The sequence below is a fragment of the Ailuropoda melanoleuca genome, chromosome 8 (genome assembly GCF_002007445.2).
Source record: "Ailuropoda melanoleuca isolate Jingjing chromosome 8, ASM200744v2, whole genome shotgun sequence".
NCBI lineage: Eukaryota > Metazoa > Chordata > Mammalia > Carnivora > Ursidae > Ailuropoda > Ailuropoda melanoleuca.
In genome coordinates this window covers 127040281-127062372 of record NC_048225.1, presented here as the reverse complement: position 1 = coordinate 127062372, position 22092 = coordinate 127040281, and the positions used below count along the sequence as shown (strand labels likewise).

Genomic DNA, 22092 nt, shown 5'->3' with positions numbered 1-22092 from the left:
TCCCGAGGAGCCCGGTGGGGCAAGGGAATACCATGTAGCCCACAGCTGGCTCCTGGGCTTTCTGGATTCTGTTTCCTGTAATAGCGTCTTGTCTTGTTCCTGGGGTGCCTGAGAGGACCCCCTCCTCTGTCCCCGTTCCTCCCCCTCCGGGTCGTCCACCCCGTGGTCTGACTGCACCCCATCCTACGTGCTACTTCATTCTCGGGGGTTCCTCAGGCCCAACACCTGCCCCGTCCCTGACTCTCTTGGTGTCCCCCAAACCCACAGGGTCCTGTTGGGGAACCCTCTTCACTGCACGTGTGCCCTGCACTGGCTGCTGCGCTGGGAGGAGGAGGGGCTGGGCGGCGTGCGCGGGCAGAAGCTTCAGTGCCCCGGGCAGGGGCCCCTGGCCGTCTTGTCCAATGCCAGCTGCGGTAGGTGCCAGGAGTGTACAAGGGGTGGGGGGGAGCCGCATGCCTGCGGAGGGACCACTGAGCAGGGGACTGGGGAATGGACGTTGGCGGGAGCTGGGGGCCTGAAGGTTGGAGGGCATTGGGCATCGCCAGCAGGGGCTCAGGGTCACTGAGGAGGGTGGGGAAGGAGGCACCGCCCTGCTCTAATGTCCCTCGGCCATCCTGGGCCACCAGGTGTGCCCGTGCTGAAGCTCCAGATGCCCAATGCCTCTGTGGACGTGGGGGACAATGTGTCGCTGCAGTGCCTGGTGGAGGGGCAGGGCCTGGAGGGCGCCGGCTGGATCCTCACCGAGCTGGAGGAGTTGGCCACAGTGACGGTGAGAAGCCCTTCACCACCCCGTCCCTGTCCCTCTTCTTCCCCTCTCCCCGGGAGAGGCTTGGACAGGACACAGGGGACAAAGACAGGCAAAGAGAGACAGTGAGGAAGAAGCACATAGAACGCAGGGGAGGGACAGATAGGGATTCGACCCACGGGGCTCCAGCTTGTTCTGTGGAGCAGGCCCACACATGCCCTTAAGGTGGGCACTGGACCAGTGGGGACCCCCAGGCCCCTCCCTGGTGCTCGCTGCCAGAGAGACGGTCCCTGGACCCACAGGCCATCCCTCGCATCCACAGGCTTTCTAGACAAGGGAGCGAGACCGGGGGAGAGTGCACTGTGTTTGCAGTCCTGCCTCCAGACGCATTCTCAGGGTTCCTCCTGTCTTCGGAGGTTCTGGAAGCAGCATCCTCGTGGATGTGTGATGAGCTTATTAGTAAAGAAAGTCTAGGTCCGGGTCCAGCTGTCTCACTAATGAATTTTTGGACTGACTTTTGGAAAAATCCCTTAATCTGCCTTCACTTTGGTTTTCTTATCTGTTGACTGAGGAGGTTGACGTGATGACCTTTGATGTCCCTGCCTGCTTGTCGACTGAGGCGGTGGACGTGATGACCTTTGATGTCCCAACAGCCTCTGGGCACTCTCTGGCTGCTATCTCTGTCGTGCAGATGTGTCTTTGGGCGTCTTCCCTCGCCTTGCCCTTTGTGCTCAAGCTGACGATGGGCGGCCACAAGTAGCCACAGCTGGCAAGGGCCACAGAGGCCGACAGTAGGGCTCTGCCACCCAAAAACCTGGCCCCACATGGATGGACACCCAGGGTCCAGCCCCTTGGAGGAGCCAGGCCAGTGTGCTCACTTTGGGAGGGACCCAGTCCCAGAATAGCTGCAGGCTCTGGAACAATACTGAAAGGACAAGGACCCACTGGAGCAGGGCTCTAGACACGGTGGGGGGGCCATGAGCCGCTGAGCAAAGCCACCGAGAGTGAGTGATGGAAAGGGAACAAGGCAGAGGCAAGAGGTTGGCCATGACCGTGGGCGAGAGACCTCTGCTCGGCTGTCTTGGGAAATTCCAGGGGTTTTGCTTTTCTCTTTGGGAGATTTACATGTTTGCTACCACTTCCGTTTTCTAGAAACTTCCTATAGAAAAGTCACACCCAGCTGGGTTCAGTGGAAGGTAGGGGAGGCTGGTCACCCTCAGGAGACTGGAGGATGGTAGAACAGCTCAAAGGGAAGAGTTGATGGGCTGCCCAGCACCCACAGGGATTTGGGGGAGACGGGACAGCAGACAAAATCTTGGGGCAGGGCCGGGCTTCCCCTGGAGGAGGCTGGAACCCAGAGCTTGCACAAGAGGCTAGAGAGCTCTTCTGGAACTTTGAACTTCCATTCCAGTGGAAGCCCTGGGAAACTTCACCTCCTCTGGCCCTTAGTCAAAGGATTCCGCATTTCTGAAATTTCCAGATAAATGAGGTTTGTCCACTGCTCCATTGACTTCCATCATTTTGTCTACCTACTTGGCTTACAAAGCAAGAAAGCCATGGTTCAGCAAGATTCGGGATTGTCCTAAGTTCACGTAACTGGCACACATCCACCGTTTCTTAGGAAGAGAGCCTGAGCCCGATTCAGTCTCTCGATGGTGATTCAGAATCAAGTCACTTTGCTGCTAGCTTCCCTCTCCATGTTTATCTGCCAGAGGAGGTCGGGATGCCGCCGCTGCCACCTCTACCCGCCACCCTGCCAGCAGCGCCAGCTCCGTATTTCTGGTCTCCCTGGGGCTGAGACTGTTAGAACAGCGTGTAAAGCAAGAATGAGGTGTTTCTGTCTGGTTCTTGGCGTTCTTGACATCTGTTGAGCTGCTCAGATGGCGGTCCTGGTTCAGGGTATTCTGCGCCTGTTGTGAGGTTACTGGTTATGTTCTAGATTTTTTTCGGATCATTAAATAAATGGTCCAGGAGATAGTGTGCAAACAAGCTCTAAAGGAGGGGGGCCATTCTCCTGCTATATATTCTCTCCTCTGCCTCTTCCCTTCCCCCACTCCCCCACTCCTCCTCTCTTTTCCATCTGGAGCCACAGGGGTGCCCCGGAGACATCAGCTCCAACCCCTTGCCTCCATACCCATGCCTGCTGACCCTCTTCCTCCTTTGCCCTTCTCTTTCCTGACCCAGCAATCTGGGGGTCTGCCATCCCTGGGGCTGACGCTGGCCAACGTCACCAGTGACCTCAATAGGAAGAATGTGACATGCTGGGCGGAGAATGACATGGGCCGGGCCGAAGTCTCCGTGCAGGTCAACGTCTCCTGTGAGTCCCAGTGACCTCCCCCACAATGCCGCACCCCCCTTCTTCCCTGGAAAGAGGCTCTGAGGGTTGGGGGCTGGAGGAAGGGGCTGGGATGTATATCTCAACAGCTGCTCCCGCCCAGCTGTTTCCAGATTCCCATGAAAACCTGATCCTGTGGGGGTAAATCCTGGGGGCTCGTCAAGGCCAGAGGGGTGGGGGTGGATTTCTTTCTGGCCTCTGCCCAAGTCTTGCTACCTGACGCCCTCAGCGCCAGCTGCTCTCGCTGCCTTACTCCACTGCCCCGGCCTTTGGAGCACTTTTGTCGTACATCCGAGTTTTAAAGGAAGAAATTCCCCTCCCGAGCTTTTCTTTAGGCTCGCTGCCTAATTTCCCTAGGTCTGCCAACAAATTACGTCAAATCTTGTACGTCATACAATTTTTCTCCTTTAATTGTGAAATATAATGTAGATATCTGCATAAAACATAGACACTTTAAATAATAATTACTCTTTGGCTGTTTGGAACACACTCCCTTCCTCTCCCCATCCTTTTTCTCTGCACCATCCTGACTTTTGGGATAATCGTTTCCTTGCTTTTAAAAACAATTTTCATGCGTGTGCTTCCCTATCAGTGTGGTTTAGTTTTCCCTGTTTTTGTACATTGTAGAGATGGAATCCTCCCGCAAGTATTATTCTGGGCTTAGTTTCTCTGCAGCATTGTGTTTGCAAGATTCCCCCACGTCGCTGGGAGCAGCTGTTGTTCCGTAGGTCCTTTCCTGCTGAGTAGGCTCCCCTGCGTGACATCTACGTATCCATTATCAAGAGGCTTTTGCTTTCCTTAGGTTGGGTCTATTTCAAACCCATACGTTTTTTCCCAAAAGCTTTTTTTTTTTAAAGATTTTATTTTTTTATCTGTCAGAGAGAGAAAGAGAGAGGGAGAGAATGAGTAGGGGGGAGAGGCAGAGGGAGAGGGAGAAGCAGGCTTCCCGCTGAGCCGGGAGCCTGATGCCTGATGCCGGACTGGCTCCCACGACCCAGAGACCATGGCCTGAGCTGAAGGCAGACGCTCCGCCGACTCAGCCACCCAGGCGCCCCTCTCCAAAAGCTTTTTAACTACATATTTTTTGCCTGTTTGATACTTAGGCCCTCTCCCGACCTTCTTAAGCTTGATCGCACTGCATTTTTCTGGATTCCTTATCCAAAAGACCACGCGTTTCCTTTCCATAGCCGGCACCCCGTTTCCCTGGGGCTGCCCGGCCGCCAGGGGAGCTCTCCGAGCCTCCGAGTTATACACGCCGGCTACCTGGTTTATTTAAGATCCACCGCCAGCATTCTTCGGAGGGTCCCTCCTTGTGCGTTTCTTCGCCGGCTGGCTGGTTTCTCTTAGCCCCGCCCCCCGCCGTCGGCTCAGGCCGGCGCCGGCCCCCCGCGGCCGCTGACCTGTGCCCGTGTCTCGGCCCGCAGTCCCGGCCAGCGTGCGGCTGCATGAGGCCGTCGAGCTGCATCACTGGTGCATCCCCTTCTCGGTGGACGGGCAGCCGCCGCCCTCTCTGCGCTGGCTCTTCAACGGCTCCACGCTCAACGAGACCAGCTTCATCTTCACCGAGTTCCTGGAGCCCGCGGCCAACGAGACGGTGCGGCACGGCTGCCTGCGCCTCAACCAGCCCACCCACGTCAACAACGGCAACTACACGCTGCTGGCCGCCAACCCCTCGGGCCAGGCCTCCGCCTTCGTCATGGCTGCCTTCATGGACAACCCTTTCGAGTTCAACCCCGAGGACCCCATCCCCGGTGCGAAGGCCACCCGAACCCCGGCCCCCTCCGGGGCTGCCCCGGGCACAGATCCAGGGGCCCCCTCGCTGCTGTGGTCCTGGCCACAGTCGGGGTGCCTGGTCCTGGACGGAAAGGGGCCTGGAGTTCTGGAGTCCGCCTCTGCGCTGGCCTCCCTGCCCCGCATCCCCTAAGCCCCGGGGGCCCTGAACCCCTGGGCTGCCCCGCTCCCTGGGCTGGCCAAGCAGGGGGCCATGCACCAGGGCACCGGTGCCCGGCTGGACAAGGGCCGCGTGCCTCTTCTCCTCGAGGTGCAGCCACTTCACCTCCCCACCCCACCCTCCTGCCCCAGGAAGGGATGAGTCGGGTGGGGGGGGGAAACGCACTGCCCCCCGCCCCCCATCTGACTGCTTTCTCTCCTCCTCCCGCTGCAGTCTCCTTCTCACCAGTGGGTGAGTAGCCCAGGCCGGAGGGCAGGTTCTGTCTGGTCCCTGAAGCCGAGGCTGGGCAGAGGGCACAGCTGACCCGGTCCCCGAGGGCTCAGTGGGGGCGGGGGGGGGGAGCTGCTGCAGGAGACACCGCGTGTGCCCAGGCCCACTCTCCATGCCCTGTGTCCCCACAGACACTAACAGCACATCCGGAGACCCAGTGGAGAAGAAGGATGAAACACCTTTCCGGGTGAGCATGAGATGGTGATGTTGGTCTCGGCCTTGGGATCGGGAGGCTGGGCTCGCGGCTGGCCGGCGTAGTAGTCTCTGGTCGGAGCGTGCCGATGGCTACGGTGTGGCCTCAGCCACCCTCACAGCCAGGGGCTGGGGCCCCACTCTGGCTCCCACGCAGGACGGGGAGCTGTATGCTCGGGGGCACCCTGAGGGAGTAGGCGAAGCTCGGCTCTGACCACCCTCGCCCCCAGGTCTCAGTGGCTGTGGGCCTGGCTGTCTTTGCCTGCCTCTTCCTTTCGACGCTCTTCCTTGTGCTCAACAAATGTGGACGGAGGAACAAGTTTGGGATCAACCGTGAGTAGGAGTGCGGCTGCCGGGCTGTCCGTCCGTCTGTCCTGTTGGCTTTGTTTCCTGCTGGCTCTCCCTGACTCTGTCCTCCTTGGGGGGGGGGGCTGCACACAGTGGAGAGCTGGGGGTGTGTATTGGGGTGGGTGAGGGCCCGGCTGCGGGGCTCGTGGGTGTGCGTGTGTCTGTCGGGGCCGCGGCTGGGAGAGTGTCAGGCGGGAGCTGCTAATTGTCGGCTGGATTGTAGTCAAACACTAAGTGGGTCTGGGAGGTCTGAGCTCTGCAGGGGAGAGGCAGGCAGTGGGGGAGTTCTTTGGTGGCCCACAGGGCCTGGGGTTGGACAGGAGCCAGACAGAGAGAGGCCATAGTGCCTCCCCTTCCCCAGCTAGCTGACTCACTCCTTCGCTCTTCTGCCCCTCCCCTGCAAGTTACCGGCTGGGGTGGCCTGATGCCCTGCAACCTGACAGGGGCTGGGGTGTGTACCTGGGTCGTGACCCCGCTGTAAGGCCGTGTTGCTTCCCCAGGCGCAGCTGTGCTGGCCCCAGAGGATGGACTGGCCATGTCCCTGCACTTCATGACTCTGGGTGGCAGCTCCTTGTCCCCCACTGAGGGCAAAGGCTCTGGGCTTCAAGGCCACATCATCGAGAACCCACAGTATTTCAGTGATGCCTGTGAGGAACTCTCCTGGGTCAAGGGCGGGGGTGAGCCTGGGTGTGTGCGTGTGTGCACGTGTGTGTGTGCACGTGTGCCCGCATGTCTAGAAGCCCCTGTATCACCTCCTTTGCCCGCCCCAGGCCTGCACCAGCCTCCCCGCCCATCCCCCCTTCCCCGTACACACCACAGCACGGGGCTTTGGGGAAGGCACCAAGCCTCCCTCTCAGTCCCCAGCCACCCCCTTGGCTGGCAGCCTCGCGCCGCACGCAGGCCTGTGAGCCGGTCCTGGCCTGCTGGCCCCCCTTCCCAAGACGGGCTCCGGTCTGACCCTGCACGCCTCCTGGCAGGCGTCCGTCACATCAAGCGCCAGGACATCGTGCTCAAGTGGGAGCTGGGCGAAGGCGCCTTCGGGAAGGTCTTCCTGGCAGAGTGCCACAGCCTGCTGCCTGAGCAGGAAAAGACGCTCGTGGCCGTCAAGGTAAGAGCCCGTCCACGGGCTGCCGCTCGCCCCTCGCTCCAGGACCGGGTGCTCCGGCAGGGGTGGGCGACGGGGTCTGGCCCCCGTGGGTGTGGGCCCGGGAGGCCGCGGGACGCGCGCTCAGCCCCGCTGCGCCCGCGTGCAGGCGCTGAAGGAGGCGTCCGAGAGCGCGAGGCAGGACTTCCAGCGGGAGGCGCAGCTGCTTACCGTCCTGCAGCACCAGCACATCGTGCGCTTCTTCGGGGTCTGCACCGAGCACCGCCCGCTGCTCATGGTCTTCGAGTACATGCGCCACGGCGACCTCAACTGCTTCCTCCGGTACGACGGCCTGGCCGCCCGTGCTGGCCTCTGGCTCTGGGCCCCTTGCCCCTTCCCGACAAGCGCACCCCCGACCGTCTGTGGAACCGAGGGGGGACGCCAAGAAGCAGCAGAGAGCCAGGGCCCCTGTCCCCCCAGGGGCGCGAGGCGGACGTGTGAAGGGGGGGCCATCTGTTTCAAGGACAGGGTGGCGGGAGTGGGGGGGCAGGAGCGGAAGTCAGGATGGCAGCTTGCAGAGAGTGTGTTTGCACGTGCGGGGCAGGGGTCACCCAGAAGCCAGGCTGTGGGGGGACCGCGTGGAGAGCTACGATGGCGGTAACAGGCCCTCCAGACACTCTGCTCCCACTCTGCACCATGGCTGCGTGTGCGTGGACACGCTTATCTGTGTAGTACCGTAAATAGGGCGCGTCCTTCATCGTCTCCAAGCGCATATGGCAATTCATACTTGAAGTCACTGAAAATTCATTTCTTTTGCTTTGGACAGAACAATTCTGATATGTTTACTAATGTGTGCTGATGGTTTTGATAGCTTCAAGAAATGTGCCCATTTCACAGATGAGGCTTACGTGGCTTGCCCAAGGGCACAAAGGGGGAATTTGACCCCAGGTAGAGCCCTGCTCTCAACCTCTGACTGTGATGATCGCATGTTCCCTTTGTTGAGTCCTCGGAAGAGAATGTCCCCTCCCCAGGACAGCGCAGTGTGAGGTGTGAGGCGGGTAGGGGGAGGGCCAGGCTTGCACTCAGCTGGGACCTTCCGCTCTGACCTCAGTTTCCCTGCCAGTAAGAGGGACTGTGGTTCTGGATGAGAAAGCGCTGTGTGGCTGTCCAGTCGATGGCCGTGATTTGGTCTCCCAACACCCCCTTGGGAGTGAAGGGTCATTCACACCATCAGGTCACAGAACTCCGTCGGAAGAGACCTCCGAGTCTAAGCTTAGCCTGTGGAGGAGGGGCCGGTGGAGGGTGGGCGGCAGCAGGGAGGTGGTGCCGGACCCCATGTGGAGTGTGGAGGTGGGTGGGCTCAGGAGACTGGAGTCAACGGGAGGCCAGACAGGAGGCCTTCCTCTGGCTCACCAGACACCATGTGGGCTCAGTGCTGAGTGCCGGGGATGCAGGCCAGGGACAGGCTACCATCTGGGGCCCAGGCTATGGGAGCAGGGGGTCTCTGTGCTGGGTGGAGCACAGGGAACCAAAGGAGGGAATCGTGAAGGCTCCTAGATGAGTCTGGAAGACATTCCCTAGGAAGCCCATCTGCTCCTTCTTGCCTCGGGGCCTTTGCACTTACGGTCCCCTTTGCCTGGTACATCAGGTCTCCTTCCCAGCCACCTCATCCACCTCTGTCTCTGACCCTTTTGAATGGCTTACTCACCTCTTTTTTTCAGGGTTTGAGTCTCAGTTTAAATGTCTCTTCCTCCAAGAAGTCTCCTCTGACTTCATCCCTAGCCTGAGTGCCCATCAGGTGCCCCAGTTGAGCTGTATCCTACTCTCCACTGTAGCTCTGGTGATTGGCACCCTGGAGGTGTTTAGTAAGGCCCTGCCATAAATGAAGGAATAAACAGATGAGGAGAAAGTTGGCCCATGGGAAGGGGCAGTCTGGACAAAGCCATTGGGTCAGGCAGGGGTCAGAAGAAGGAATATCTGGGGAATGGAGCTGAGTGACCAGGGACTGATCTGGAGTGGTGGCTGGGGGAGGTGGAGGGTGTCCTGGAAGCCTTTGGAAGGAAGGACCCCATGGGAGGCTGAATATTGAGGGCAAAGGTGAGAGAGACAGGAGGACCCCCAGGTTCCAGGCTCAGAGCCTGGGTGGGAAACTTCCCTTCGCGGAGGCAGGGACAGACTTGGGGGAAGAAGCTCAGCACCTAGAGGCCTGAGTGCAGCGTGTCCACGGGCAGGAGATGTGGGGGCCAGGGGGCAACTGGCTGCTGGGCTCAGAGTTCCAGGGGGCTGCCTAGGGGCTGTGAATGTGGAACATGTGGGCAGTGGTGGAGGCTCTGGAAGGGGGCGCACCTGGTGGGCCCCCACCCGGGCCCTTCAGACACCCACCTCCCTGTTCCCTCCATCCTCCAGTCTCCGGACTCCCCTCCCCTCTTCCACCCCAGCTCCTCTGCTCCCTGGTCCTCAGCCTCCCGGGGGCTCTCCCCCCCACCGAGCCCGGCCCCCTCTCCCTCACTCTTTGGCAGGTCCCACGGGCCCGACGCCAAGCTGCTGGCAGGCGGGGAGGACGAGGCTCTGGGCCCCCTGGGCCTGGGGCAGCTGCTAACCGTGGCCAGCCAGGTCGCTGCTGGGATGGTGTACCTGGCCGGTCTGCACTTCGTGCATCGTGACCTGGCCACGCGCAACTGTCTGGTGGGCCAAGGACTGGTGGTCAAGATCGGGGACTTTGGCATGAGCAGGGACATCTACAGCACGGACTATTACCGCGTAAGGTCCTTGGGCCCCACCCCCGGGCGCGGGCACGCCCTCCTCTTCCTGGGCGGCGTGGGGGCCCAGGCTGCCCGCTCTGGACTCCACCCGCCTCTTACCTCCTGGGCCCCGGAGGAGGGTCTGTCTCCGCTCTCTGGGACGCACAGAGACCACCATCGCTTTTCCCCTCTTAGCGCCGTCCCCCAGAGCCCCTTCCATTCATCTTTAATGACGGGGCGGGGTTGGGGGCGCGGGGCGCGGCCCAGGACTGCCCCTCGCAGTGACGCGGCGCCGCCCGCCCGCAGGTGGGGGGCCGCACCATGCTGCCCATCCGCTGGATGCCGCCCGAGAGCATCCTCTACCGGAAGTTCAGCACCGAGAGCGACGTGTGGAGCTTCGGCGTGGTGCTCTGGGAGATCTTCACCTACGGCAAGCAGCCCTGGTACCAGCTCTCCAACACCGAGGTCAGCCCCGCGCGCCGCCCCCGCCCCTCGGGTCCCCTGGTGGCCCCATCCAGCGGGGCGCTCCTGTGCCTCCTCCACCCCGCCCCCTTCTCTCCTTGCGTTCTTCCTGCTCGGATTCTTGCCTCCGCTCACCGCTCACCGTCCTAGCCCAGGCCCAGCTGGCTCCTGGGGGAGCCGCAAAGCACTTTACAGATGGAGCCCAGACCCCCATCCTTAGCTGCACTTTATAGACCCAGCAGGCGTTATCAGGAGGCATGGAAGACGAGCAGAGCACAAGAGGGCCTGACACTGCAGCAGGAAGGCTGGAGGTCAGACTGCAGGAAGGACAGACCCGTGGCTCCTGCTCCCTCCTGGCTGGACACCACCAGAGCAGGCCCCAGGTGTTCCGTCTCCCAGAGCAGCTCCCCCCACCCCCTCCTTGGCTCGCAGCTGTCAGTTTCCATTTCTCCTCCTAATGCAGTCTGCTCCCCGGAGGCCGCTGGGGTGGGGGAGAGGGTTATAGATTTTAATTTTCTCAAGCACGGAGAGAGGGAATGGAATTAGTGCTGCCCATAACCCAAGTCCTCTAATGGGGAGGGAGGGAAGAAGGGGGAGAGGAGCCTCCAGGCCCCGTCACCCATCACCCTGCCACCATCTCTCCTTTAGATCCCCGAGCTGCTCTAACAGTCCTTCCTGGAGTCTAACCTGGTTCTTTCCTGCTGCAGTTTCTGTTCAGAGGTGCTAGGTCCCCACAGAATGGGACCTACAGAACACAAAAGGAAGTGGGGCTGCCCTCTACCTTAAATCGCCAGCCAGCCAGTTTTCAAGGCTTTGCCTGCAGTCCTGCTCTACTTTCCTTCTGCCCTCTGGAGCTGAGAGGTGGAGGGCCCTCCCCTTCCTTTATTCAGCCCTCAGCCCTGGCTGATGGATTTGGCAAAGCCCTGAGCCCTTCCCCTTCCTCAAATCCCCTGGCAAGTCTTCTGAGGGTCTGATTCCAGCCCTTCGGGAAGCAGTCCTACCCCCAGCCCAGCCTTCCCAGCCTACCTAGCTTTAATCCTTCCCGCTGCTCCGTGTTGGAGTGGAAGGAATCTTGGGGTTCGCTGCATCCTTTTAGATTTTCATAGCCAAGAGGCCCAGACATCTGTGGGACCCGCCTGGAGAGCCTAAGTGGGGGGGGGCGCTTCTGGCCTCCCTCCCCTGTTCCAGCGCAGTGCGCCCTCTTCTCTCTCCCTCCGGTGGCCCCAGGCGATTGAGTGCATCACGCAGGGGCGGGAGCTGGAGCGGCCCCGGGCCTGCCCACCGGAGGTCTACGCCATTATGCGCGGCTGCTGGCAGCGGGAGCCCCAGCAACGCCACAGCATCAAAGATGTGCACGCCCGGCTGCAAGCCTTGGCCCAGGCACCTCCTGTCTACTTGGACATCCTGGGCTAGGGCCCTCGGCGGGGGGNGGGGGGGGGGGGCTGGGCAGCCCGAATACAGGGGCCTGCCCTCTGTGACCCCTGCAGCTCCCAGCTGTGGTGATCTCAAAGCATCTAACTCACCCTCAGCATGCCAGAGGGGACAAGTGGGGTCGGGAGTGGAGGGGTTCCTGCTGCTCTAGGCGGGACTCCCGCTGTAGCAATTATATTTATTATCCCTCGGCCGAGCGTCTCTTGCCAGTTCTTGGGATGAGGTCACCCTGGGAGTCGGGGATGGAGCCTCAGGTAGGGGTTGCTCCTCCCCTCGCTAGTTCCCCTCAGCAGTAGTCCTACTCCAGTCCTACTCCAGCAGCTGTCACCTCCGGCCGTGGCACACCCTCCTTCCTGGTCCTGGGGCCATTGTGTCCGCCCGGTGGTGGGGCGGCCTTGGGGGGGGGAGGCTTCCCAGACCTCAGGGAGGCCGTTGCTGTAGCGGGAGGGACAGAGGTTAGCTGTCACGGTGGACAGGCTGGAAGCACTGGTGGTGAGGGTCTTCCTCATGTTCGTGCGACCAGAACAGAGCAGGCACGTGGTAGAACATGGATGAGAGAGGGAGAGCGCGCTTGAATGTGCATGTGTGTGCACGTGTGTGTGCACCGTGTCTGTGTGTGCACGTGTGTGCCTGCGTGTATGTGCATGCGTGTGACAGGGGCAGGGAAGGAGCGGGGTAAAGGAATGGTGAGGGAGGCAGGACCCGTGTTCCTTCCCCTCCGTCACTCGTCACTCTTCCTGGCTCTGAGTGCTTTGAGATCAGCGCCTGGAGGCGGGGGCCTGGGCAAGGTGGTTCTTTCCTGAGGACAGAGCCATCTTCCTGTCCCATTCTGCCCAAGGAGGAGGTGGGCTCTCCCTTCCCCTCTGTCCCTTGGAACACCACTGGCCTTACTGAGTGGCCCCAGGCTTCTGTAGGCTCCGAGGCTGGCTCCTCCCCCCCCCATCTTCCTCACCAGGAGCCCCAGAGGAGCGGTTCCCCCCACCCCCAGTCCGGTTCCATCACTTCCAATCACCTGCTCAGCTCCCTTGATAACCCACGCTCCCCAGTGGCTCCTCAGGGCTAATGTCATGGCTGTCTCATGTCCCTGGGTGCCCGACTCCCCCCACGCGGTGATTCAATCTGGGTCTTATCACCCCTAGGCCTCGCCCGATGGTGTCTGCCTCTTGTCCAGGCTGGTTAGCGCTAATGGAGGTCTGACCAGGGCTGCAGGCTGATTGATGGGATGGGGGGGGTCTGGTCCCTGAGGGCCAAGTTCACAGGCCCTCCCTCCTGTTCTGACCTGGGAGGGGTGGGGTGGGCACGGCTCCGCCCAGTGAGGGGGGCTTGCAGCAGGTGGAGCAAGGGGGCTGTGGCAACGTGTTGGGAAAGACAGGGTCAGTGACCAGATCCAACAGGTAGGCCAGGGAAGGTGCAAAGAGAGAGACCATGCAGAGACACGGGCAGGACCTACAGACTTGGAGACACACAGAAAGACTGTACAGGGGGACTTGGGGACAGAGGAGAGAGACAGATGGACACCGATGGACAGACAGGGGCTGGATGAGTAGCAGAAACAGACGCAGGCCAGCCAAGCAGCTGAATCAGAGGCTGTCCTGGAGAACAGCCTGGGAGCTTGGGGGGGCACTTTCTCTCTCACCTGCACTCCCATCCTCCCCTCTCCTCTGCCCCTTGAGCCTCTCTGCAGGGCTGAGGAGGGGGTGGGACTGGGAGACTCCGTGGGTGGGTGGAGGCTTGGGGAGTCCTCCCTGAGCAGGATTTGGGCTCTCCCCGGAGCAGAAATGTTGGAGGTCGGGCAGTAGAAGGGACCTGCCAGGGCAAGTGGAACAGTCCCAAGGTCAAGAGCATCAGGCATCAGAAGCTCTTAAGACCACAGCCAGAGGTATTGCTGGAAAAGCGGGGCAGGTAACATGAGGGGTTCTGGGAACAAGGTCAGGATGGGGAGGGGAATGTTCTGCAAGAGCGTGGGAGAGGCGACTGGGACAGGAGCTGAAGCCAGTCCCTGGGACCCCTTCAGGCAACCAGTGGCCTTGTCCTGCTTGGTGAGGAGGGGCTTGCTTGCACCCGCATGGCCAGTTTCACACGCAGATGAGCAGATCTCACGGGCATACACATGACGTACACACAGCCCCCACCCTCTCACTGTGCCTGCTGGATTCTTCTGTCATTCACGGTGCCCCCCTCCACCCCAGCGAGGCGCGTGCCCCTCCCTGTTAATTACTCCTGGCTGTGCCAAGTCCATTAGCTGCCCCCCTCCCCACACACACCAGCTGAAATTCATGCCTGCAGGGGGATCAATGGAATGGGACCCTGAGGACCCCATGGGGAGCTGGGACCCGGACAGCAGCCTGAGGCTGTGGGAGTCAGACATCTGGGTCCCCTAGACCTAGTGTAAGTCCCACCCTCTCAGAAAAACCTGTCTGGACTGTAGGACAGAGGCTCAGACCTGGTGGTGGGCTCTGCAAGCACACCCAGCATTGAGGGGAGCACGCAGGACCCTCCCCCTAAGGAGCTTGTTGCCAGCTTCTCCCTACCAACCCTGGAGAGAGGGCATCAGCGGTGCAGAAGCCAGTGGGGCTCCCCCAGGGCCAACCCAGGGCAGGCATGGGCTCTCTGAAGAAGCCCGGGGTCCAAGCCCTCCGGACCCCCCCCCCCCCCGCAGCCTTCAAAAGCAGCCTCTGCCTCCTTCCTGCCCTGCTCCGGCAGGGGCTGGGCTCCTGATGGGAGCCGGGGGGAGCGGGCATCTGTTCAGGTTTCCAGGAACAGTGTGCACAGAGGGCTGGGGCAGCCTAGGTGGGGGATGTCCTGGCCTGCATCCCTATGAACCCCCAAGTTAAGGGAGACCCCAAAGAGAATCCCAGACTCCGGAGGCCCTGGGCTTTCTAAGTGCCTGCTGGAGAGCGCCTGTCTTGCTGAATTCCTAAAGTGGCCTTGGACTGGCTGCCCAGCGAGGGAGGGGGTGACAGTCCCTGGAGGCGCCAGGACCCAGGAATCCCGACTTCTCAGCCAGGCTGAACCCCTGGCTGTGCAGCCCCCCAGAGGCTCCAAGCTCAGCTCAGACAGACTGCGCAGCTACGGTGGAGCACTGCAGCAGCTCTGGGGCAGTGGGGAGAGAGGGTTCTGGGGTTCTGGAGCCGGAGAGACCGAGAGGCCGAGAGGGAGAGAGGCGCGGGAGGTGTGCGGAGAAACGCTATATGCACATTTGCATCACGGGGAGGAAAGACAGAGCCTGAATGAGCTGCAGGACAGGGCTCGAGGCACCGGAGGCACGGGGCGCGGGGGCTGAGCCCCAGACGGGGTTGTGCTCGCTCCAACAGGCTCCAACCAAGCTCGAGACTGAGGCTCTTCAGCCCGGTCACCTGCTGAAAGGTCCCTTCCTCTTCCTCCAGGACCAGACTCCATGGAGATTAAGCTTCTGGACTCTGGAACCAGATTGGCAGGTTCTGTGCTCATCAGCTGTGTGATGTCAGGCAGGTCACTCAACCTCTCTGTCCTGTCGTGACCTCACCTACAGGGCGGGCCTGACAGTGGCAGTCAGCTCACAGGGCTGTTTGAAGGTTTCAGCAAGTCCTGTGTGTGAGTCCCTTCAGGCAGGGACTGGCCTGGACGTGCCAGGCACAAGGCGGCTGGGCTCGTTCCTCTCTTTGTCTCCTCCTTTATCCTCCTTCTCTCGATCCTTTGCACACCCTCCATCCCGGCCTGGCTCTGGTCTTTGGGGGTGAGGCAGGACAGGCTGGCAGGAGCTGTGTCTGGTGGGGACAGTGCTCACAGAAGAGGTGCTCTTGCCTGGTCCCCACCAGCCCTCCGACTGCAGAGAGGACTTAGCTGGCTGTGGGGCGCGGGAGGTGAGGAAGGGGCTTCTTCCTTCCTCTGAACTCCTGCAGGCTGCGGGTCTAGGGCGGTAAGGGCCAGAGCGACCCCCACCGACTGACCCCCTTAACTCCCCTGATTTTCCCCAGGGAGACCTCCTTTTCCCCACTCACCTCCCCCGGGGCAGCCCTCTGGGATTACACAGGGCCCTTGGCACCCCTGTAGGGTGCTTCTGAGGTCACAGGTCCTCACGTGTATCCGTCCAGGGATTAGGAACATACTTTGGCAGCTTTCTGTATCTTATCCCTGTGGCCTCCCATTCCTGAGTGTCAGGAAGTCCTTCTCGCTGTCTACCCTCTTGCTTCCCACCTGGATCTGAAGGGGTTACTCAGCTGCAGGCCTGCCCACTGCAGGTCTCAGCTGCCTGGGCCTGTGGTCAGAACTAATGTAGGCAAGAGTCGGAGGACGAGAGGGGATAAAGTTATTAGCATCTTCATCTTTGAGGGATATCGATTGTCCGGTCTCCAGGCTCACTTGGTCTTATAACGGGGCTCACGGGGGTGTTGGGAGGGACTCGGAAAAATCTCATGGAGCCTCCACCCCATATCCTTGCATGGGAGCTGGGGTGTCTGTGTCTTCCCTGAGGGAGATGGAAAGAGAGACACAATGTGGGACACAAAGTCTGTGTGGAGGAGAGGGCTGAGGTCAAGGAGCAGACTGGGGGGAACACGGGCTTTGCTTTCACATGTATGCGCTCCTGCATGTGTGTGTGACGTGTGTGTGACACAGAGAGAGAGGAAGAGAGGGGGTGAGAGGGGGAGAGGGAGATAGTGAGGGAGAGGGAGAGAGGGAGGGAAAGGGAGAGAGAAGGGGAGAGGGAGAGAGGGGGAGGGTGCAGTTGAGCTGGAGAGATTCAAGGTGGCGGCTCAAAGGGGAGAGACAGGGTCCCTCCTGCTGAGGTTCAAGTGCAGACGTCCGGTCCCATGGTAGAGGCCGAGCCCCTGCACTAGTGCTGGGATGTTCTGACACCTCGCCGCCGGCCCTGGGCAGCCTCTCTGCTCCTGGGAGCCGAGTGTCGCTGGTGTGGCTCTGTGTGTGGCCTGGAAGTGTGTCGTCCCCTTCTCAGCCCAGCATGTCTGGTTTGGTGTTGGCATGGGACAGGCTCTGGGAGGAGGTGTGTGTAAGGCTCAGACTCTGCCCGGGGCTGTGCACGGTCCTGTTCGCGAGGTGGAATCAGAAAGGATGGAGGCAGGGCAAGGGGCTCGGGGGTCTGGCTGCCCACCTCGCCCAGGTTTTGCAGCCCTGGCTGACCACCTCGGGTGGGGCTGGCTCTGACTGCGGCAAGCCCTGCGGGGTGAGGGCCTCAGAGAGGGGATGCGGCACAGATGTGCTGGGGACAGGAGGACACTCTCCTTCCTCAGGGCTCCTTCCTGCCTCTCTTCTCCTTCCCTTTCCCTTCGGAAGCATGGAGGAGGGGGCAGAAGTGGCTTGTTGGGCAGGGGGTCAGACTCATTCCTTTCGCCCCTGAGGAGCTGGCTTCCCCTCTGCTGGGCTGGGAGAGAAGGTAATTATGACAGTGAGGCCAGGAGGGGAGAGCATTCAGGGCTAATGTCGGTATTAATCAAGAGCTGGTCCCCAGCGAGGGATAGCATTCGGTGGGGGCTGTGTGTGTGTGCGCGCACATGCACTCGCACTGGGGAGTGGGGGGCTTTGGGGGACCGGGAACTCCTGACTCATCCCGTCAGCTTCCCTCCCTCTCCACAGGGCCCCGCCTTGCCCTTGTTTTGCTGGAAGTCCCTCCTGCTACCTGTCCTCCGACCTCCTGCTGGCATCCTGGTGGAGGGCCAGGATCCCTCCCCAAGTCCAAGTCCACCCCCGACTCCTCCCGTGCCCTTACAGCCTTACAGCCCGCCTGTGCATTAGGTGATTCCTGAGGCTGCCGGCCCTGCTAATTGCCTCTCATACCTCTCTCATCACCAGGGCGGCCCCCCACCAACTCCATTAGCCCCCCCTCTCTCCCCTGATAGCCCCTAAATCAGCCCCAATTATTCACAGGAGGGGGTCTGGGCTGAGCTGTGATTACAGCTCCAGTGGAGGGGTGAGGGATGGAACTGGAGTGGGCAGGGCTGGGAGGGGTGAGGGGGTGGGGGCCTGTGGGCAGATCCAGGGCAGGGACCACCAGGGGCAGGGACCTGGGAGCCTGAGGCAGGGAGGGGATGCCAGGCTAGAAGGTGTGCAATGGGGATTGTAGCTCCTTTTCCAGGGTTCCTTACCCACACCCGAAGATCCGAAAGAGCAAGGGAGGGATCAGGTGGGCACGACCCCTAAGAGTGGGCCATCCTGGCCAGCGTCATCAGCACCTTGGCCAAGCACCTAGACAGGCTTGGGGAGCTGCAAGGAGGCCCACTGCCTGCCCCTGCCCTGCCCTGGCTGACCACCAGGTGTGGCTGCATGGGGCCAGTGGCCATCTGGGGACATCCTGGCTGGGGCGGTGAGCTGTGTGTGCAGGAGGCCCAGAGCCCAGCCTCATGCTCAATGAGGGCCGGCCACCACATCAGGGCACTCTCTCCAGCCCTCTGATTCCCTCAACGTGGCCACCTTTAGGACCCCCCACCCCGCAACCCCTTCCCATCCCAGAGTGAGAGGCGGCCCCTCCCCCCTCAGCTTCCCTCTGGGAGCACTGTCCTGGGTTCTGAGCCACCCGCTGCACAGTGCGTCCTCAGGCAGGGCACCCCTGGATCAGTGGGGTGGCCTCCTCCCACTCCTCCTTCTGCACCCCTGCTTCCGCTGTGCTCCGTACAGCCGACTCACCCCAGTTATTCTGTTAAAGCTTGAACTGAATTGTGACCCTTCTCTGTTCAAAATCCCCTAGTGGGTCCCCGTCTCACAGAACAAACTCCAGCAGCCCCTGCACAGCCGACAAGGCCCCACGGGATCTGACCCAGCCAGTCCCCTGACACCCACTCGGTTCCAGTCGCCCAGCTGGTCTCTAAACGTGGTGTGTGCTTGGGCCTGGGGCCTGCCTTCGCATTTCTGTGGCCTGGAATGTCCTCCCTGCAGAGAGCTGCGTGGGCCCCTTTCATCTCCTCTAGGTTTCCACCTTCGGGTTACCTTCTCAGTGAGGCTTTCCCTGTCCCCCTTTCCAAAACCGGGACCCCCAACACTCCTACCCCCCTCCCCTGTGTCGTTTGCCTCTGTTCGTGACAGCACTGACAACGTAACGCATCACGATTCTATGGATTTCGGATTTCGTGGATTCATCATCTCCCCCCACCAGTCCCACGACTAGGTTGCAAGCTTCATTTTTCCCCTCCATGTTTAGGCAGAGATTTTCCTCTATTTTGTTCTCAGCTGTAGCCCCCCATGCCTGCACACAGGAGGTGCTCAACAAATCTTTGTTCCACCAATGAATGAATAATAGTGTCCTCAACTAGCATGTGAGCTCTTGAGAACCGGGGGACTTTTATTTCTCGCCTAAATAAGTTATTAAATATAAAGGTCTTAGGTGAGTGCCCGGAAGTCAGTAGGGTCTGTCCAATGGAAGTAGCTGCCACCATCGCCATCACCATCATGGTCATTTCCTCTGCATCCGGGGCCCCAGGTAAGCACAAGACCGTTGCCTGTTGAACAAAACAATGAAGGAGCCGGGGCGCTGGGCTGGCTCAGTCAGTGGGCAACCCTTGATCTCCAGGTTGTGAGTTCGGACCCCACACTGGGTATAGAGATTAAAAAAAAATGAGGGCCTTGGACCCCCTTGACCCCTCTTGGGAGGCAACAGGAGAACCTCCATCCTTCCAGCCGAAGGACTGGGCCCAGGAGGCGGAGGTGGGGCCCAGAGAGCTGGAGGAGCCTTGCCCAGCGGGCAGCTGGTGTTGTGGCGGTTCATGAGCTCTTACCCTGTGCCAGGCTCCGGGTCACAAAGGTTATTTCGGCCTGTCCCCAGTCCTTGAAACACTCAGTCTAGGGGCACCTGGGTGGCTCGGTCGGTTAAGTGTCTGCCTTCAGCTCAGGTCATGATCCCAGGATCCTGGATCCAGTGGGTATGGGGCTCCCTGCTTAGCGGGGAGTCGGCTTCTCCCTCTCCCTCTGCCCCTCCTCCCACTCATGCTCTCGCTCTCTCAAATGAATTTAAAAAAAAATCTTGGGAAAAAAAAAAAGAAACAGTCTAGGTGAGGCAAGTTTAACGTTCATATGCAAGAGTGGGGAGGGAGCGAGAGTCTGGACAGGGTCCCAGAGAAAGCGCCACATAGCTGAACCTGAACGTGGAGGGAAGAGAACCGGGGTGCTGGTGGAGGAGGGCGGGGCGCAGATTCCCCCCTTGGCCCCTAGAAAGCGCTGCATCGGAAGACTTTCAAGGCCCCTCTGGCCTCAGGCGTAACGCAACTCTATGGTTTCGGGCCTTCGGACCCGGAGATGTGCGCTGGTTTCTTCTGCCCCCTGCTGGAGACATTTGGTATGCCACCCGCAAACTTTCGGGTCCGTCCTTTGCGCCAGGTAAGCTGCACCTGCCAGCTGCCCTCCCCATCGCACAGCTCCCCGAAGCACCACACTAAGCACTTGCTGGTCTCCCTCAGACAGGAGCCTCTCAGGTAGAAACTATGTGCAAGACGTATTTTTGATAAAGGACTCGAAGCCAGAATACATAACAGATTCATCACTGTTAAACCCCACAATCCCACTCCAAAGAAGCTACCAGGACAGGGGCGCCTGGCTGGCTCAGAGCATGCGACTCCCCATAGCAGGGTCATGGGTTCGAGCCCCACGTTGTGGGTCGAGTTTATTTTAAAAAAAAAAACTACCAGGATAAATGAAAACACGTTCACACAAAGGCTTGTACACAAACGTTCAGAGTACCTTTACTCACAGTAGCTCAAAACTGGAAACCAAACNGTTCAGAGTACCTTTACTCACAGTAGCTCAAAACTGGAAACCAAACAGCCAGTCTCATCCAGTGGTGTGTAAAGATAAGGCAAACTGCGGTACATCCATACAGTGGGATGCCACTCAGCGACAAGGAGCAATGAGCTACCCAAAACCCTTACTGTGAGTGAAAGAAGCCCGACATAAGTATGGCATGAGTCCATGTATAGGAAATTCTAGAACAAACAATTCTAGGGGGGCAGAAAGCAGGTCAGAGATTTCGCAGAGCTGGGTGTGGGGGTGGGGCATTATTTGCAAAGGGATAGGAGGGAAGTTTGGGGGGACAGAAACATTTTAAAAGATTTATTTATTTTAGAGTGGGGGGGTAGAGGGAGAGAAAATCTGGAGCCCACTCGAGGCTGAGGCAGGGTTGATCCCACTACGAGAGACCACGACTTGAGCCGAAATCAGGAGTCAGATGCCTAACTGACTGAGCCACCCAGGCACCCGGCAAAGACAAAAATTTTTAAAACTTCTGTTGATTGGGGGACCCAGCTGGTGCAGTCCGTGGAGCATGCCACGCTTGATCTCCGGGTGGCGACGTCCAGCCCCACTTGGCGCGTAGAGTTTACTTTTAAAAAGCTGTTTTGATGAAGTGGTGGTTACACGGGTAACACATTTGTCAAAATTCTTTGAACTAAGGCATCCAACCAAGTGGATAAGCCAGACACAGAAAGACAAATATTATATGAGTCCACTTATGCATGGACACAGAAGTAAAATAGAGATGGGGGGGAGGAGTGGGGAGTTAGTGTTAAGGGAGTGAGTTCGGGTTTGGGGTGATGCAAACGTTGTGGGGAGGGATGGTGGTTCTACGATATGGATGTATTTATGCCACCGAACTGTACACTTTAAAATGGTTAAAATGGTAAATTTTGTTACATAGATTTTGTCATGATTTTTAAAAAATCTTAAAAACCGTTATCGAACAGTACATTTTTAAGTGGGTACGTTTATTGTTTGTCAGTCATACCTCAATAAAATTGATTTAAGGAGGAGATTTTTTTCTCCTCAACTACCCTAGCTTTTTTTTGTGGCAGGCGGTGCAACCCCGGGGTGGGAGCACAGACCACGGTTCGAATCCTGTACGGCCAATTAGTAGCGTCCTGACCGCGCGGGACAGCCGTCTCATCTTGTAAATGAAACCGATCTCGAGTTAAGGATTCAATGACGCAGTCCACCTAAAGCGCTAGCGAGGATGAAAGCAAACGGTACTTGTCACAAAAACGGTCGGTGTCCGCTCAGAGGCCTTACGGTCCTGGGCCCTAAGAAGAGTGGGGTGCAGGTGCGCCCTGTGGCCGCCAGGTGGCGCCCGGCAGCAGGCCGGCTCTGCTCAGGGGCGGAGGCTGGGCCCAGGGTCGCAGCCTGCCCCGGGCTCCTCGAGCGGGATTTGAGGAGGGGACATTGGGCCAGGCCCGCCTCGGGTCCCACGGTCGCAGGCGTCCAGGGAAGGTGCCCGCTGCAGATGGGCTCTTTGGCCCCCGGCACAGCCCCACTTTGCAGACTGGAAGACTGAGGCGCGGGAGGCGGAGCAACCGGAGCCCTGCGGCTGCTGGGGAACCAAGAGGGTCCCGGGTCCGGGGACTCCCCTTCCCCACCCTCTCCGCTCCAAGCCAGGCTGCCACCCCAACCCCGCTCCCTCCGGCTCCTGGCGCCCCCAGCCTGCCAACCTCTCCCTCCCCCGGCGTCCACCTCTCCAGCCGACCCTAGCCCGCTCCCCTGGCGCCCTCAGCCCCAGCTCCCTCGGATCCGGACCTCCCGGATCCCCCGGCTCCCCCAGCGACCTCAGCCCCCGGCTCCTCCAGT

At 60.0% G+C, this 22092-nt stretch overlaps 1 protein-coding gene across 5 annotated transcripts in view; it reads left to right on the top strand.

Annotated features, from left to right (window-relative positions):
* The window catches only part of LOC100473407 (high affinity nerve growth factor receptor), a 46732-nt gene that overhangs the window by 5839 nt on the left and 18801 nt on the right, over window positions 1-22092 (top strand). Inside the window, exons 5-17 of one of the 5 annotated variants that reach the window (XM_034667410.1) lie at window positions 268-413; window positions 627-769; window positions 2930-3062; window positions 4505-4831; window positions 5245-5262; window positions 5433-5488; window positions 5724-5826; window positions 6342-6488; window positions 6819-6949; window positions 7095-7267; window positions 9445-9685; window positions 9973-10131; window positions 11356-11749. In XM_034667410.1, coding sequence (XP_034523301.1) covers window positions 268-413; window positions 627-769; window positions 2930-3062; window positions 4505-4831; window positions 5245-5262; window positions 5433-5488; window positions 5724-5826; window positions 6342-6488; window positions 6819-6949; window positions 7095-7267; window positions 9445-9685; window positions 9973-10131; window positions 11356-11541 — 1963 coding nt within the window. In that variant the 3' untranslated portion in view covers window positions 11542-11749. Of the gene's footprint in view, window positions 1-267; window positions 414-626; window positions 770-2929; window positions 3063-4504; window positions 4832-5244; window positions 5263-5432; window positions 5489-5723; window positions 5827-6341; window positions 6519-6818; window positions 6950-7094; window positions 7268-9444; window positions 9686-9972; window positions 10132-11355; window positions 11750-21370; window positions 21498-22092 lie in introns of those variants that run through there. The other 4 variants (XM_034667403.1, XM_034667401.1, XM_034667402.1 and 1 more) reach the window with 4 other exon arrangements.